Source organism: Heloderma suspectum, chromosome 5 (genome assembly GCF_057233095.1).
Source record: "Heloderma suspectum isolate Gila_16-S chromosome 5, 16-S_ref, whole genome shotgun sequence".
In the NCBI taxonomy this organism is placed as follows: Eukaryota; Metazoa; Chordata; class Lepidosauria; order Squamata; family Helodermatidae; genus Heloderma; species Heloderma suspectum.
The window spans coordinates 101,564,343-101,583,008 of record NC_139462.1 but is presented as its reverse complement, the minus strand read 5'-3'; the positions used below and the strand labels follow the sequence as shown (position 1 = coordinate 101,583,008).

General features: G+C 43.9%; 1 protein-coding gene across 1 annotated transcript in view; it reads left to right on the top strand.

The window, feature by feature from the left end:
- The first annotated feature begins 201 nt into the window (after positions 1 to 201).
- Positions 202 to 18,666, top strand: part of LIMCH1 (LIM and calponin homology domains 1) — a 273,734-nt gene continuing 255,269 nt past the window's right edge. Inside the window, 1 exon segment of the mRNA XM_084859780.1 lies at positions 202 to 696. Within this exon segment, the coding sequence (XP_084715906.1) occupies positions 595 to 696 (102 nt within the window). The 5' untranslated portion in view covers positions 202 to 594.

Sequence of the window (18,666 nt, the reverse complement as noted above, 5' to 3'; positions counted from 1 at the left end):
AGAGGAATTACGCTGTCTGCAGCAGAGGAGGGAAACTTGAGATGAAAATCGCCCAGCCTCGGCTGGAGCGTGTCTCTGGTCCCCAAGCAGGCTTCGCTTCGGTTCGCTTTCCTAGGAGACCGAGCGCACCATTTTGGGCGCCTTCGATTGGCTCTCCCGCTTGGGGGCGGTGGCGAGGAGGAGGCAGCGGACTGGGCATTTGCAGGGAACGGAGTCATCCGCTTTCAGCCCGTCTCTCTTTGCTGCTGCTTTATTTTTAGCCGGTAGCTCAGCTCAGCTCCCGTTGCAAGACAGAGGCTGGTGGGTGGGGACGAGGCAGATTTCCAGCCGCTGGGGGGAGGAGGAGGAGGAGGAGGAGGAGGAAGGCGGCTGGGACACCAGCAAAGAGGCTACTGCATGCACAGAGCGGCCGCCGCCGCCGCCGCCGCCGGCTGGGCTGCAAGCAGTCACCTCCTCCCTTCACCCCGCAGCTGCTGGGAGGCAGCGGCAGGAGGGAGGCCGACGGTGGCCTCTCCTGCGCCGCCCCTTGGAGCGATCCGTTAGTCGGAGCTCAGCCTCCTGCTGCTGCAGCGGGGGCGCAGCTCGCCGTTGCAAATGGCCAGCCCTGCTTCAGATCTGGTGGAGGAGTCGAGCCAGCCTCCGCAAGACTCTCCCCGGCCGGATCCAGCTTTGGCCGAAGCTCAGCAGTGGATCGAGGTAAGGAGCAATTCTTGCCTGCCTGGGCAGATGATGAAACCTCCCTCCCCCCCTCCCTCCGCACCCTTCTGCACCCCTCCACGCGTAGGATCCTTATGCAGTTGCCCCCCGATCCTTCCCTCCTTCGTTCTTTTTTCGTCCTCCGCAGTCCCTTGATAGGTCCGCGGTAGATTTACAATCCTCGGATGGGGAAACCAGACACAGCTTTCGCGCGCGCCGTCTCTCTCCCCCGCCCCCACAGTCTCTTGCGGTTCTCCTGATGGTGCAGAGTTTGCGATCGGAAGCTCGGTGCAAAATAGAGCACGAGCTGGATATGAGATCGGAACCAGGCGCAGCAGCAGCAGCAGGTTAAGCTGCTAGAGGGATGCGTCCCTCTCCGCTCTCCCGTCTTCGTTCCCTTCCTTTGGTTGCCCGCCCTCCCCTTTAATCAGGTAATCGCATTTATTTCTCTCTCTCTCTGTGTGTGAGCAGAATGAAATGAAACGGGAGATCGTAAACAAGAGGAGTGTTAGAGATATGTATCTTATTCTCTTGGGGACGGAGAATTCGAGATTCCAGGACAGAAATGGTTCTCAGTGTTTGGATGCTGAAAACACTGATGAAGTTGATGTTCATTTCATCCAAGTGCTGTAGGGAAGGCGCGTGCTTCAGCAGCGGCTGAGAAGGGGGCCGGGGCGGCGGGGGTGGGGGGGAGAATGAACCTGACCCACGTGGCCATAGTAGCCATGTAACGGATCATTTAATGCTGGTTCAGTTTTGATGTCTGCATCATCGTAAAAAATAGCTATGTGCATCTTTTTCGTTTTGTTCTGCTGACCTGCTGGGGTTTGTAGTTAGTACTTTGAAAGAACATCAGATATGAAGTTGATGAGGTTATTCTTTCTTTCTTTCTTTCTTTCTACACAAATTTCTATCCCACCCTTCTGACACTTATGTCCCACTCGGGACTGCCAACAACAATTAAAAGCAACCAAAAAATACAATCATTCTCCCCGCACAAGCCCCCCTTCAATATAATGGATGCAGCAGATAAAACAAGCATCGGATAAAAAGTTATCTATCCGATAAAACAAAACACCATAATAACATGCTATTGGGTTTTTTTTTAATGTGTGTGCAAGCATCAGAGCTACACACAACATTTTAATAGGCCAAATGCAAGCTATCTACATAAGCTGCTGGTGTTTTGAGTATTTACAGTTGGGCAGAAATGCAGTTATATCACCAACAGAACTTTGAGAATATCAGTATCAACCAGAAGTGGTTCCAGAGTGGTTTTAGTAATCCAAGCTGAATAATGGCTGCTGTCTTCAATCAGAAAGAGTTCTGTGTAATGTGAACACTTGCATACGTTTTGAATCAACTTTCTTTTATTTTTTTGTATCTCTACTGTGTGAGCCCAGGAAGACAATTAACTGTTTGTCTATACCAAGCTTGGAAGTATTTCACAATTCTGGTCCAGGAAAGCTGCCGGCCCACACTTCCAGTGCTTTGTTTGTTTGTTTGTTTGTTTGTAAAATTATTCATGAGTCTTCTTTTGGACCAAAAAGAACCCCGAAGGTGATTACAATTTTTAAATATTTTAAAGCTTAGAATAAAAAGTACTCTCACTGTTCTCACATTGCTCCATGTCTGCCCCGTTCACATACAATTTCAAGATCAAAAGAAGTGCATGGGTGAAGGGAGCTCACCTCTACTTTATTCCTCTGTACTCCTGTTGCTCGGCTCACTTCCAGTATTTGAGTCACACTAGAAAAAAGTGCCTAGGGCAGTGGGGATAGAGAGTTCTGCTGCTCTCACCTGCATATTTCTTTTGATGATAAAATAATAAATACAATTATACTTGTGCACGCATCCCAGGTTATATGTGGATGAGGCAGATATATGATGAATGGCTGCCTGGCCATTACATCTAATTTGGCCCTTGGTTCTCCTCCTTTATGCCTTTGCATGCATTGTTTCCATGATCTCTGTCTTCACTGTGCCCAAGGAAAGAGGGCTGTTATTGATTGACAGACACGAGGGCCCATATGATTGTGTGATTGGTTTAAGGCAGTGATCCCCAACCTTTTTGGCACCAGGGACCAGTCTCGTGGAAGACAATTTTTCCACGGACCGGGGGGGGGGTTCGCTGGCAGACTTCCGGCCTCTGGGATGCAAATGGCGTCCGCATAGCGGACGCCATTTGCGTCCCTGTTCTTTGCAGTAATCAGCTATGTAAAGATTTACATAGCCTATTACTTGAACAGGGATGCAAATGGTGTCTAGTATGCAGACGCCATTTGCGTCCCAGCAGCCAGAAGTCTGCCAGCAGCTGGAACTGGCCGGCAGCTCTGCGGACTCACCACGGAGCGGAGCCGGCCGGGGCCAGTGAGGATTCTGGGGGTGGGGGAGGGACAGATCGGACCCCCGTGGACCCCCACGGACCCAAGGTGAGGGGGTTTTGCAGACCCCTGTGGCCCTGTTGCTAACAGGCCACGGACCGGGACCAGTCTGCGGCCCAGGGGTTGGGGACCCCTGGTTTAAGGGACCTGTCACCCAAGTATTTAAGAATGCAGGGATTTTTTAAATGGTTTTGCTACACTGACAGCTTCTTTTGTCAACCACTGATAAGAAGTGATGAGAGAGTGTTACAGTCTGAACTGATGTATGTTTACTCAACTTCTGTCTGGGACTTCAGTGAGTTCGTGGTTCTTCTTATTCCTAAATAAATCTGCCTAGCATTGCAGCTTAAGTCTTACTCAGATAGGAACATGTGATCTGGCCAATTGAGCTCTCCCATACATTAAGATATGTAGGGATCTGCAAACCCACTCCTGTCCAGGTTCTCCAGGTGCCTGCCCAGCTCCTGCTTGGTGGTCCCCAGACTGCGCTCGATCCTCTTCTGTGCTCGGGGAGTGGCCTGCACTCAACCTGGTGGCCTCGTCAAACTCTGTGGTCGCCATTAAAAAACAACAACATGGCAATCGCAAAAATGCATATATTTGCGCAGGTGCAAAATGTGCATGTGCAAAATGCACATTTCCACGCATATGCAAATATGCGCATTCGCAAAAATGTGCATTTTCATACATACACAAATATGCACATTTTGCAATCGCCGTTTTATTTTTCAAAAAATGGTGACCGTGGAGCTTGACAAGCCTGCCGGGATGAGTGTGGACTTCTTGCTGAGTATGGGCAGGGGGTGAGTGGGGGTAGGGGCTTGGCGAGGGAGGCTCGGGGATGCGGGCAGGGGGGTCCCGCCAGATTCCCGAATGGAATTGGGCTCCCGTGCCATCCTTAAAGACATGCAGTTTGCGCTGAACACGGGCAACTTTTTTTTTTTTTTTTACTGATGAGAACCAAATGAGAAATGGTTAATAAACATAAACCCTCCTTCACCCAAAGGATGTGTGTGCTCTCCTCTCACCTCCTTTGGCACGGCTCTGAAGAGGAGTTTGGAAGCTTTTGCTTCTATTTTAGATTAATTGCAGATTGTTGTGATGTGTTAACCCAGACCAAATCTTAACTGGTTTGTTAAAACGAACCAGCTTCATACACCAAGGCTTGAAGCTTCCCTGTTTCAAGAAGCCATAGCTGTTTGACCAGACTTTGACTAGGTTAGGACGTCACAACAAACTGTTGTGGTTAATCTAAAATGGAAGTGAAAGCTTCCAATCTGCTCCTCAGAGCCATGCCAGAGGAAAGGGGAGAGTGTGCAGGCCAGAGGCCAACAACATGACATCCTCACAGTGCTAAACCATGAATTAATTTTACATGTGAATGAGGCCATTACGTCACTGATGGCAGGAAGCGAAATTGTTCAAAGCTGGTTTTAGAATGACCAAGTATAAGATTTGGGCCTCTTGATTTATTACGTATAGCTCAGGAGGGCTAGACACCCTTCACTTTTTAAAAATGTAACATGGGTTCACTCAAGACTCTAAAATGTCAAGTGTTCCTTGAGGGTGGCGTACCACCACCCTCCCTGTTTTGGAATATGTAAGATGATACATAATTGTCGACTGTACTGGCCTACCCTTAAAATAGCTATTAATCTAATAACCATTGCACATGAGTTATCTTTCTGTCTGAGCATATATAGAGGCTTTTGCTACCTCTCCAGGGAGAGTGGTCCAATGGACAGTGTGTGGGTTGTGCACCCATGTTTATATTCTAGTTTGGCCATGAACATACTAGATAACCTTGGCAAGTGCCTATCTGTAAGGTGACTTTTTGATCAATCACTTCATTGCCTAATAAACATGCTTTTATTGCTCCTTTGTGTGCAAGCCATGCACCTTCCCATAAGCTTTCTTAGCATATTGCATTTGCATAGCACTCAGGACTTTGGTGTTTCGTACAATTAATGGTTCCACAAGGGTCACATACTCACAAAGTACCAACTAAATATTTATGTGACATAATTATTGAAGGACATAACTCCCTCAACCCCTTCGCATGACCTCATTATTATGTGAACTATTTATTTAATTTATTTTTTGGCAGCTGTGCAGTCCTCCTCATGCTGTGTTGGAGTGCACTTCTAACCAGATTTTTTAAAGGGCTGGGTGAATATCACAAACCAAAACTACCCTGTCTATTAGTCATAACTTGGATATCATGGTATTGTTGAAGGGGGACTGGAAATATTACAAACAGGAGCACTTTTCAACTGATCGTATAGAAATGCTCTCAAGCCTCAATTCCCCTGGTTTGTAAATTTTTAAATAATCTATGAGAAACATGGATTATTTTCTACCCCCACAGTTTGCAGTAGATGCTAACATACAGTAGTGTTGTCATGTTCACTGGGCTGCTGTCCCTGCCTTGCTATTGTTTCTATTTTCCATCAAACGTGGGTGGAAGGGAAGTAACAGTAAGCAGAATAGTATTCAGCAGATGCAATGAGATGGCGAACAGGGAGGACTACTAGCAATTTGGGAACCCAGTTGTTTGAAAGATGGGACATAATAAATCTTAAAAAATAATCATTAGAAATATTTAATTACCATTAAACCTCAAGGTTACAATTCTGTCGTTAATAAATTAACAATTATTGAATTTCTGGCAAAATGTGATTGGTGGCTGTGGACATGAGACCCTTTTGTGACTGGGCATATGTCTGAAAGTTAACCTGAGGGTTGGCAAGGCTGGAATGAGGGGCATGATTGCTCAGAATGGACTTGCTTGAGGACCAAAGCAATGATGGAGACGAAGTCTTTTGCTGAAGGAGATAAACAAGCCTGAGGGTGTGATGGTTGAAATCTGAGGATGGTGCATATGGGGGCAGGGGAGAGGCCCAGGAGTAGCCTGATGTGGAGAGGATGGACTGATTGGAATGGTTACTTATGTCAAACCCTTTTGGCAGGAGCTGGAGAGTTGGCAGGAGAAGGGGAAGGCCATTAATTGGATGTTAATCTTGTTTGAAGTGGTTATAGATTCTTGTTTTATTTTAAACTTTGAAGTTAAATATCCACACTGAACATTAAAGATTGCATGGGGTTAAAAATGGCAGCAAGTAGTATTATCAAATAAGGTGTAACATCTGCAGTTTGTTTTGGACCTTCTGAAAGGCAGTTCTTGTAGTCTTAGACATTTCAGCCATTTCAATCAGAAATGTATATATATATCTGAATAATTCTGTATCAACTTTAGCGAAGCTTAAGTTATACAGAATTGAATAGCATTTACATGCCATGTGTGAGCATGTTTTATTTGTTTCTATCTGTTGGGCTCCTTAACGTTTGCATAAGCATATAACATATGATGCTAGGTGCATATGTGTACTCCTATATAGACCCCGCTTTTGTGACCTTCCTTTGGTGGGAATGATTCATTTGGCCAGGACCTGCAATAATGTGTGTGCGTGGGCTGCTCTGTGTTGTACGTTATGTTCTATACTGAAGGGGCAAAGGGCAAGCCTGATGCTCTGTTCTGAATTTCACTGTTTGTAGGACATTGACACTGGGACCACATGTGGATTGGACATTGTTGTGGGGCTGTTGAAGACCTTTGAGAACACAGGTGGGCAACTTGTGATCTTCTAAATGCTGTTGGACTGCAACTTCCATCAGCCCTCACCAGAATAGCCAATGTGGAGGGATGATATAAGTTCCAGTCAAACAACATCTGGAAGACCAGAATTTGGCCACCCCTGTTTTAGAGGACATGCCATCATGTAAAAACATCTTAAGGAAATGAGTCTTGAGTCTGTCTCTTGAGTGCATCGTCTGCCCATTCAAGCAGGATGTATCCATTCCATCATTCCATTATTCTTCTTCCCAGAGATATCTGATTTATTCTGTCTGTCCTGACTTCTATGACTGTGTTGCTTGTTTATTCCATCTTTTTTATTAGTGATCACTGTTTTTATGGAACCTTTATTGAATATGTATTTACTGAATTGTAATTGTACCTGTTTTGTATGGTTTTTACCATGTATATCATCTTGGGAAGGTCCCACCCTTAAAGGTGGCCTAGACATGATTTTAAATAAATAAATAAATAAATAAATCTACAAGCATGTAGACATGGTTCTGAGGTCAGCCCAGACAGGTCCTGTTTGCATCTTCTGCCTCCTGAGGGCTTTGGTTTTTGAATGGTGGTTTCGTTTCAGGATAAGCACAATGTGGTAGCTCTGTGTTGTGAATCAGGAAACTGCTACGAAAGCCAGCATGCTAACACAATGGTACGGCATTATTTTGATTTGCAGATTTGGTCTGCATTAGGAAACCCCTAATACAAGATACAATAACTCATTAGACTTCGTATAAGTTCTAGGGGGTGACAATGGAAACTGGATTGTTGCTGCTTATGGCTTTAGCTAGATGTGTCTGTTGCTGCCAAATATATTTAAAGGCCTTTTTAGTAACAAGACTTCCAAATAAGCGCACCTGCACCGTGAGGCCTGTCTTTTAATGCAGTTTGCATTATTGAAGGGACAGTATGTATCTCCTTTCAATGAATGCATCTCAATTTCATGGAAAGAATATATTGGCTTTGCAAAAGTATACTGGGGTTGTTACAACAAAATCACCGATCTCATGTAATGTACTTAGGGCGCGACCCCACAGATGGAGAGCAGAGACGGGGACTTCTCAGAGAATGTAGCTGTCTTTGACACCTCATGTCTGCTTTGTGGCGGCCATGCTGCAATTCACCTGGCTTTTCCTGAAGTCGAGGCCTTCCCAAGAGATGCTTCCCTACACCTCCTACAATGCACCCGTGCTTCCATGTTGCTCCTACAGTGTGCATTCTACTCTCGGCGGGACCAGGCGTGAGGATCATGGGAAGCGGCGGGCCACTGGATGTATACAAGTAGTGTGCAGGAGGCCTTGGCTTATTAGGAATGATTGAACATGCCCAGCACAATGCCCAGGCAAAGGCTGGGTTGATGGACAAGTTTTCGTTCTTTTAGGAGTCTCTTTGTACTTTAATATTCCAAATGGGTTAGGGCCAGGATACTTGAAGGACCGCTTGCTCCCTTCTGAGCCTGCCTGAGTGTTAAAATCTTACAGAGACGCTCTCTGGCACAACATGCCAATTTCTAAGTTGTGCTTGGTGGGGCTGAGAGCGAGAGTGAGCGAGGGAGCCTTTTCCATGGCTGTCCCCAAGCAGTCTAATGGTTTCTCTACGGCAGGGGTGCCAGTCTCCCAACCTGGCCCTCTGTGATTCCCCACAGGGCCACACCAATCCCCTTTCCTCCAACCACCGATTGTTTGGTGGTTTCCCAGCTTTTTGTACAGCTTTCCTCGCATTCTAAAAGGACGAAATGCCTTTCCTAAAGTGTAGTTACTGACAGTAAGAGCTAAAATGTGCTGGTATATAGGCCCTGCCCCTTTTGTCTTTGGCCCTGCCCACCCTTGGAATGCAGCCCCCAACATGGAATTTGGCCCTTGGGTTGAAAGAGGTTTGGTGCCCTGCTGTAGCTGGGATCATAATTTCTGCTGTGAGACGTCTTTGTTTAAATAGGCGTTTGGCCTGGAAGGTTATTCATGTTTATTTTCTTTGACATGTTGCTCGTGCTACTGTTTATATTATTTTGTTACTATTTCATCCCCTCTTCTGTTATGCTTTAATCCCACTTCATTATTGCTTTTCTTCTTTGACTAGCTTTGCAGCTATTTTTAACTGTTTGTTTGATATCTGTTATTGTTTTTAGCTGCTTTGGCCATGATTCCTGGAAAGACAGGATATAAATATTTTAAATAAATAAATAAATACTCTAGTCTCTGCATGTGGAAAGGGCTGGGTGGTGCCCAGTATTTTTCAAAGCATTTTATATACAATGATCTCGGTGTCATCACTGAGGTCATCGGATTACATGCTCCTGGTAGTTCTGAATGGACCTATCGTCTGATTGGAGTCCACCTAGAGAAGAGCCTTCAGTGTGGTGGCCCTCTTTCTGTGGAAGTCCTTGCCTCTGGAGATCAGGCAGGCACCAACATTGTATTGTTTTTGGCACCTCCTGAAAACATCTTTATTTCAAGAAGCCTTCCTTGATGGATTGGCAACAGTTTTTATTGGTACTTTGTTTTAATATGGTGTTTTATTCTTTTTATCTTTTATTGTTCACTGCTCCAGAATCTGTTTAGATGTGGAGTGGTATATAAACATAAATAAATAAAACCAATATAGTATTTTTTTGTATTTTTTTCAGTGAATTCAAAACAATTTGTTATTTTATTTTATTTATCTGTTTTGTATCCAACCTTTTAACCAAGAAAAATGGCACTCAAAATGGCTTACAATCATAAATAAAACTTGATTAAAACAGTAATAAAACAGTGCATTAAACATAATAAAAACAGAATAAAACAGCATCTAAGCCAACAGACCCACTTACATGCCAAAGGCCTACTTGAATAAAGAGGTCTTTGCCTGTCAGCAGAAGGGCAGCAGAGGGGGATCAAGCCTATCTTCTCTCAGCAGGAGTTCCATAGCATGGGAACGCCCACCAAGAAGGCCCTCGCTTGTGCTGCCACCAAACATGTCTTTGAAGATGGCAGTATTGAAAGAAGGCCTCTCCTGAAGACATTAAGACCTGGACAGGCTCATATGGGAGAAGGCAGACTTTCAGGTGGCCTGGTCCCAAGCCATATAGGGCTTCATAGGTCATAACCAGTACTTTGAATTGTGCCTGGAAACAGACCAGTAGCCAGTGAAAATGTTTTATCAAGGAAGTCACATGCTCCTTGTAACTGGCCCCAGTTAGCCGGCCAGCCACAGTATTCTGGACCAACAATTCACAATGGGCTTCATCACATCGAGCTTTTATACTGTGATTGAGATTGCTCCTTCACGGAATTTTGCGGGCTCTTTACATGATTCCGTGACCCTGCCATGACCCTCCTGCACTAAATGCCCTTTGTTCCGTTTTTAAATAGATTGCAGATAATCAGCTGTCAAATTACCCCATTGTGTTCCGCTTCAGTTTCCTTCGTACAAAGAGTTAAAGCGGCAAGAAGAGGTGCGAGATCAATGAAAGATAATGGAAGACTCAGATACGGGGAGAAGTGCGGGGCGGGGGGAGCGCATGTAAAGTTGTGATCCTGCATTTAAAATGGAAGCAGAAAGCCTGGTTTTAAATGCAGGATTTTAGACTGGTATAGAGGTGCCCAAAATATCGTCATAAAAGCTGAACTGTAAAAAAGGCTACTTCAGTGCATTAAAAGACAGCTAAAAACAGACTATTAAAATATCATGAAAGGGAATGAACCAAAAGAAAGAAGAAAATGGTTCACTTGTCTCCTAAAAATTATTAAAATCGGGAAAAACACAACTTTACCTAGAAGTGAGTTCTGTGAATTGGGGACCATTGTAGACAGCGAATTTCCCTAACCACAGTTACTTCTAAGCTAAGGAAAAACAGGTCAAAGCCTGCCCCACAGGAGACTCATGGGTGAATGGCACTTCTGAAGGCAGGCTGGGCTCAGACTACGTAAAGTAGCCACCTGTAACTTTGAAACATTAATAATGGCAGAACTAAGGGTTTTTTCTTTTTTTTAGATTAGAGTAATGCACAGTTAGGAAGAGCATCTGCAAAAACAGTTACTTCTACTGCAGATTTCTAAGAAGATAATACAGCAATAAAATTGCACATGGTGCTTGATTAATTCCTGATGGTATTGTTTTACCACACAAGTTACACATCCCATTCTTGCCTTTATTGTCATGCTGTATCCTTGTTGTTGGAACTTTTGTTATGATATTGTTAACCTAAGGAAGGCTTTCCCATAGACTTGTATTCCTTAGAAACTTTGCCAGTTGATAAGAATGCTTCCTTAATACCTGCAAGGCAACAGCAAACAAGTCCTGTTTTCCTTTCGCCTTCACATTCTGCATTTAAGGTTGCTTTCCCTAGAGATATGCATTGGCCGAAAAAGCAGCAACTTTAATAAGGAAGAGTTGGCATCTGTTTTCCTAGAGATCTGTTTTCCACTAAATCAGAAATTTCTCGACATTGGGCTTTGGCATGTGGATTGGCATCCCTACTGTAAGAAGAGGTGCTTCAAATGTTCTTGTGCACAGATAGCACTTCCATGTTTTGTGTGTGTGTGTGTGTGTGTGTGTATGGGGTCGAAAACCCATATAAGAAAACAACAATAATAAAACCATCTCTCTAAAGCAGTGGTCCCCAACCTTTTTGGCGCCAGGGACCGGTCCAATTTTTCCATGGATGCTTTTTTTTTTCCCCGCTGGCAGACTTCTGGCTGCTGGGACACAAGTGGTGTGCGTAAAGGTTTATGTAACCTATTACTTGTCGAAAAGGGACGCAAATGGCATCCGCATAGTGGACGCCATTTGCATCCCAGCAGCTGGAGCTGGCTGGCAGCTCTGCAGACTCACTGCGAAGTGGAGCTGGCAGGGGCTGGTGAGGATTCTGGGGTGGGTGGGAGGGACAGATTGCCTCCCACCCAACGGACCCAACGGACCCAAGGTTTTGCACACCCCTGCAGCCCGGTTGCTGACAGGCCACGGACCGGTACCGGTCCACGGCCTGGGGGTTGGGGACCCCTGCTCTAGAGGATGGTTCGATTTAATCATATAAGAAGAGTATGTGACGTTCATAGATGGTCTGTGTTACTCAATTATGCCTTTTCACAAAGAGGAGCCATGTGTCTTCAATGATCAGTATTCTTTCTTTGTATTTCCATATGTAATAAAACAGTACCAGATTTTGATGAAATTATCTGTCAGTATTTCTTCTGGCTGCTTTTAAACCCTGGGTTTAAACCTTGAGTTGTTGTCCCCCAGCAACCCAGAGTCCCAGGTTTGGATGTCACAGAAACAAACCCAGGAACAGGGTGTCCCTCGATTGTTTATTGCAGTGGTGGTCAGTCTGAAGGAACCAGCATCCATGCATGCTCCCACTATCTTTTCAACAACCCACAGTTTGTTAACTTCGGGTTGTTGCCGATGTGCGGTGTCTCTGAATCGTTTTGACGGTATTTTCCTTTATTTTGGCCAAAACAAATTGAAAGGGTCTCTTCGTCCATAATGACCTGGTCTGCATGTCATAGTGGCAATTCCTGAGTTGTTTAACCCGGGAAATGCAGGAATGAGTGGAGTGCCCAAGCCATGTGCTCATTGATTCCACGTCTAATGTTTCAGGATTTGCAGATCCAGAAATTCTGGCTGTTTATAGGTTAAACAACCCAGCATTAACTCACCTACAAACCATGGGCAATTGCTGGGTTAACTCTGGGTTGTTTAACCACAAACAACCCAGAGTTATGGGTTCACACATTAAAAGCAGCAATGACAAGTCTGTGGCTTGTGTGCTTAAATAACCGAGGAATTGCCACTGTGACTTGCAAATCGGGTTATTGTCTTCCACTGTTCTGGATCTATTTTTTTTATCCTCCTACCCAAACCTCTCTAGGCCCATTTATATTCCCTGTTGATTCTGTAACTAGTATTTTGTATATATTTGAGAACAGTCTTCCTGTGTTTGATCCAGATGATGGAATGCAGATGATGGAATTAAGTTTTCAAAACTTGTGATAGCTCTAATTGCTTGGCTTGTAACTGTTGCATTCATACTGGTGCATGTAGTATTGTGTATTTGCATCCAGCTTGCTTTAATGTCTCCTCATTGTTTTGGAATTGAACTCCAATAAACACGTCTTTACTCAAAATAAATCTTTTGTATTCCAATTTTAATATTTGTTCACACTTGTGAGAGTTCTAAAATACTATGTGGTTTAAGAAGCTGATAAGGGCTGAGAGTGAGGGGGGAGAATTTTTATACTATTTTTTTCCAAATTAGAAAGATAAGGCTAATCATCTTTGGCTAATTTTTCCAAATTAGAAAGATAAGGCTAATTATCAATGGTAGTAAGGATTTTCAATGGTATTTACTAATTGGGCGAATTCACATGTCATGCTAAGTCACTCTGAGAATAAGATGCCATGGGTTGGTTGTTGGCTTGTAAACCTGACAAATGATGGGCACTCTGTGGCTTGCTGTGGCTTATTTCCTCCTCAGTGCACCTCAGTCCTCCTGCCGGTTCCCAGCATGTACCCCAGGGGCCTTTGTGGCAGAACTCCCCATTTCATAGAATCATAGAATCATAGAATAGTAGGGCTGGAAGGGGCCTACAAGGCCATTGAGTCCAACCCCCTGCTCAATGCAGGAATCCAGGTCAGAGCATCCCTGACAGATTTCCTTGGTCCCTCCCTCAGAACCCTTTCTGCAATTGGTCTGCTAGAGTTGCCAGTTCCTGAAGGAAACTCCCCGCCCTTCTGAGCCTTTATGAACATGGTAATGTATTCTCAATTTTTTAATAATTATTTTCGGGGCCTTGCAGAAGAGCACAAGGCTGCCTGTCTGCTATTTAGCCAAGCACACAGATATCCCCGTCTTGTCAATATCCTTGTCAATTTCATGCTCCCCTTCAGTGCTTCCCTTGCTACTGAACTCCTTTTTTTTTTTTTAAGCCTGCTTCACCTACTCTCAAAATAAGCACACCCTCCCCAAAAGATCCTTTTCCTGCAACTGCTGGTTGCTTTCGGCTCTCCCCCCCTTCCTGCCCTACCTGTCACTTCCCTTCACTGGTTTCCATTGTTAGTGGTCAGATATACATGTGGGTTACAGAGCAGTGAGATGGATTGATAAACATGCTCAAATTTCAAGGCAGAGCAGTGTGGGGGATTGAGAAAGATATGCAAATTTCAAGGCAGAGCAGCAATGGGGATTGGTAAATATATTCAAATTTCAAGGCAGACTAGTAAAGCTGGGGAGAAAATTATGCAGAGTGCATGGCAGAACAGTGAGGCAAATTGCTAAAACTATGCAAATTTCATGGTAGAGCAGCAAAGCTGAATGGAAAATTACGCAAATTTCATAGCAGCGGACTTTTGCATCTGCACACATGTGCAAGACCGAACTTTTTTTTTAAAAAAAATTGTGAACACGTTTGGGACACTCTGGTGTCCTTTCTTTTTTATTTTTAGGAGCATGGGGTGGAGGACACTAAGAAGGGATGAGGGAGGATTGCAGCGTCATTAAGAAAATCATGAGGAGCGGCAGGGGATTTTGCTGCTCTTGCTGGGTGGCTCTCTAGCCATTCCCAACAACCTGTGTGATGAAGTTGCTCTGCCAGGTTCAGACATCACAACAAGCCATGGTTCTCAGGGTGGCTCACCATGATGAGTTGTTGTGCTGTGCAAACAGGTCATTTAATTTTGTATCAAAAAAAGGTGTGCTGTGGATATTATGGATTGTGTTTTTAGTGCCTTCTGTTAAGTGTCTACACTTTTTTTGTCATCTTTTTGTATAACTGCTGTTACCTGCTTTTTGAATTGTTATGCATTGTAGTACCATTGAAGATGTGGTATGCCTAATCTCCCTTGTTTTGTACTTCTACATATTGGGCTTTTGTTCAATCTAGCTTTCTTTCCAGTATGTATGAGATCATTTATTATTTTTGCCAATTGGGTAGGTGTTTAGTTGATAATAAAACTGGCAGAATATGAAATCAAAAGGTAAATTTTGGAAGTTGAGTCTTCTGGTTGGGGAAAGAAGACCCACTTCTGATAAGTTTGAACATTGTGATGGGGTGGCTGTGATTTGCATACCCATGACAGGCACAGAGGCAGAACTGGAGACTTCTGAACTTGCACTCTTAGCCACTGTGCTACACTTGAGTGTTACGCCTATTGAGGCTATTTCTTTTTTTGATTTTCTCTGTTTCTTAGTAAGTATGGATTCAGCCCTAAAATAACTTATAAATGAGTAAATGCTACTCTTTGCATAGTTGCCTTTTATTCTGAAGTCCTAATGTGTCAAGGGATGTTAAACAGGTGTTGGCAAAAGTACTTAGCCTTGGGTCCCCACCAGGGTTTACTAGTGTCCATGGTAAAACATCAGTTAACTTTGTTGTGCTTAGAGTCATGGGCCAGAGTTAAGCACCCTTAAGCCCAACTGACTTCAGTGGGACTTAAGTCCATAACTCTCACTGGATTGTGGCCATGTTCTCTGTGGTTGGGGGTGGGGGAGAGAACTAGTCCTGCAACTGACCTAGTCAATAAGAGTCACAAGTCTGGATATTTTGACTTTCGGAAGATTCTATTTTCAAACTGGAATAAACACTAAACAGTTCCCACATGAATAAAGCTGCAGTTTTAGCCCTCTCTACCATCAGTTCCATTGTGTGAACTGGAAGAAATTGTTGCAGTCCTGTTTGGGGCAGTTTTTAGGCTTCTCACACTCTATTAGTGTGGCCAAATGTTGATGACTGGATTTTAAACCTGAATTTAAAAAAGGTTTCAGCTATAGTAAGTTTGTCTTTTTAAAATAATCTGATTGCAAATGAAATGCAAACATATAAACTCTCAAAACTGAATTTATAATCCTATTATGAATTTATGAAAGGTTGCTTTTCTTTGTAAAGAAAGAACTGAGAGTAAAACTTTTGATCAGTCATCATACAGCACAATAGTTCATGTCCTTATATTATGGCTTGATTCTGCCTGCCAGAGACTGACAAGTCAGCATAGGTGTCATTCACTGATTCAACTTGTTGACCTTCTATTCCTGTTTTGTGCTTAGTAAGTACCTGATCTCTGCAATTGGCTCAGTTGGTACTCTATAAATCAGTTTGTTTCTGTGGTTATAGCAAATAATTAATGTGAATGTTTATTTAGAAGAAATGGAAATGTTTTAATTTAAATCAATGCTTTAAATCGGTCTTTTTCCCCCTCTTGGTGATTTAAAAATCGCTTTGATTTAAATTAATACCCTGTCTTGTATATCATTTTGCTAGGCCATGGGGCTCTACTAAAAGATCTAAGACGTGTGACAGGAGTCCTTGCAGTATTGCAAAAGGGCTGGAGCACAACTCTTCAATTACAAGTGTCTGGGAACGTACTTCTTGGTTTGCGTTCTGCTTCAGTGGTGACCTTACCAAAAAAAAAAAAAGGTGCCAAGGCAGCTCCTGTTGTTGGTTGTTCAGTTGAGCTGGCTCCGTATAGTCGCAGGCCTGGTGCAGACATAATGTTTAACCATGGTTAGGGCTAACCATTGTTGCCTTATTAGTTATCAGCTGTACAGAAACATGTACAGCTGTACAGAAACATGTATTTCTGTACAGAAATGCTGCTGCCTCCAGCATTTTCAAAGGGATGTATCCGTTGCCATTCATACTTAGACCCATTGAAATGAATGGGACTTTAGTTAGACTCACATCAGATACAACCCAGCATCAGCTGTCCCATGGGTTTCATGTGTAAAGTGAATCTCGCTATAGGTTTAGCATGTTCCTGTTTGCAAGCTGGGATATATGGGACAAGTACCAGTGTTTGTTTCACCCCTTGTCCACAACTTTAAAAATGCTGTGATGAGCTGTGATTGGCCTTGAGTCCACACTTCATGTTTTCACGATGTACACATTTGTAAAGTAAATGTATGTCATTCATCTCATGCTTTGTGTGGCAAACGTTAGATATGCAGTAAACATCTGTTAGAACTATAGTACGCGTGAAGCAGCCCTAAGCCAGTTCTGAAACAATTACCCCTGCCACCTCCGCAGCTGGTTCCATTCTAAAAGCCACCTTGAGCAGGGGGTTGAACTCGATGGTCTTGTAGGCCCCTTCCAACCCTATGATTCTATAAGATGCTGATCTGTAAGAACCCTATGGGCTAGTAATGCAGGATATGAAGTTTAGAACTATACAGATAAGATGTGGCAGTGCCCTTTGGATGGCAGACAGAGTGGCTCCAGAAAATCCCCATATGTTATGCATAGATAGATATCAGCCTGTTGCTTTGATGTTTGTGTTTGCCTTGAAGTAACTTGTGTAGAACTGTGTCTGAGACCCAGTTTGTATGTTAGCAGCCGATGTGGAATGGCTACTTCCACCCTGCTCTTGGTATTGTTTGAAAGCAGTGACGATGTGGGAAGGGATGTGCTGCCCTGTCCTAGTTTGATAGTGGTGCTGGAATGGGAAGTAACATGTCCCTTACCCTGCATGTGTGATATTTATAATTTTGTATGCTGCTCTGAGAATTCATTAGTTAGTAAGATGGATATTGAGTTTTATAAATGAATAAATGAATATATGTATGTAAGGGGCTTACTTTCCCTAAGCCTGAAGGATAAAGTTGGATGTTAAAGAAGTCCTTCAGTGCAATGACAGCTGTGGTTTGTGTATCTTCTCCCTTAAGAAAGTGAAAGCAGAAAAAAAGCTGTGTTAATGATTGTAGACAAGGGCAGCTGGCTAGAAAATGTCAGCTGTGTAATTCTGCCTATAATAACCGTCCAGTAGAGACCAACCACAACTCCAAAATAAAATAATCCTTTCCTTCTTTATATGGTCACTTTCCAGGCTGCTTTCCTATTCTAGATGCTGTGGTTTACCCAGGTGAATTGTGCAATGATCACTTAATCTGCCCAGATGACCTTGCCCCCAGAAGCATCCCTTCCTGCCATTCAAACTGCCAGTTGTAGTTGGTGGAAAGTGGCAATTCTTTCCCAAACAAGTTCTGCTTGTGTGTGTTGTTGCCTTTTTGCTGTGGGGACAACAGCTATGTGAGCATCATAGGCAATTATTGGATGGTGCCATGACATCATTGGCTTCTATGTTTTAAGTCCCTCCTGTGTCTGCCACCACCATTATGAACGTGCCACCAAATTTCCAACATTTTCTGGTTTTCTTTCCTTCACCATGGGAGGGAGGTTCTCATGGTTTTTCAATTCAGGTATAGTAAACTAATATTATCTAAAACACTGGAAGCAAACCTGTGCAACTAATTAGTACTTCTAACTTCTAAACAAATAAACGAATGGCTTCCAACTTAGATCATAACAACCCAAACTTTGTTGTCTATATTATAGCCTAATAACATGTGTAAACTTTGTCATTTTGGCAGTATCCCAGTATTCCTGCAATTAATCTTGAGCTGAGGGAAGGCAAGGCACTTTACCAGTGATGAGTGATCACCATCTGTCGAATCCATATAATTGTCAAGGACCGATAATCTGAGACAGACAGGAGCAATCCTACGTGGATCAACAGTCGCGTCTGACCCCGGGGCAACCTCCTATCCAGTGCAGGGAGGGAGGAGTGGTGCAGAGTCCTCCTCAGTCCCCCCCCACCCTGCTTTCGCGGCTGGACAGCTGATTTCGGCTAACTGCGGGACCTCAGAGCACAGGAAGAGGTGGCTGGCTGACATATAGGATGTGTCGTACCGGCATTTCCGACATCCCTGCCCTGCCCCCGGGAACACCCCATTTTCACCACTGCACGCTGCTCTTACGAGCATGGAGTGTGGGGCTGATCCACACTGCCTACGAGGTGGTGTGTGAGGGGGTGGGGATCAGTTCTCCGGGAACCGACCTTGGAGTGCGGGCTCTGAGGTCAGTTCCCAGGAACTGACCAATCCTATGGCCTTCTAGTCACTGACTAGCAGCCAAAGGATTGCGCCCTTACATAATTAAATAAGAAGAGATCTAATGGTCTATCTGGAAAATATAAATGTAT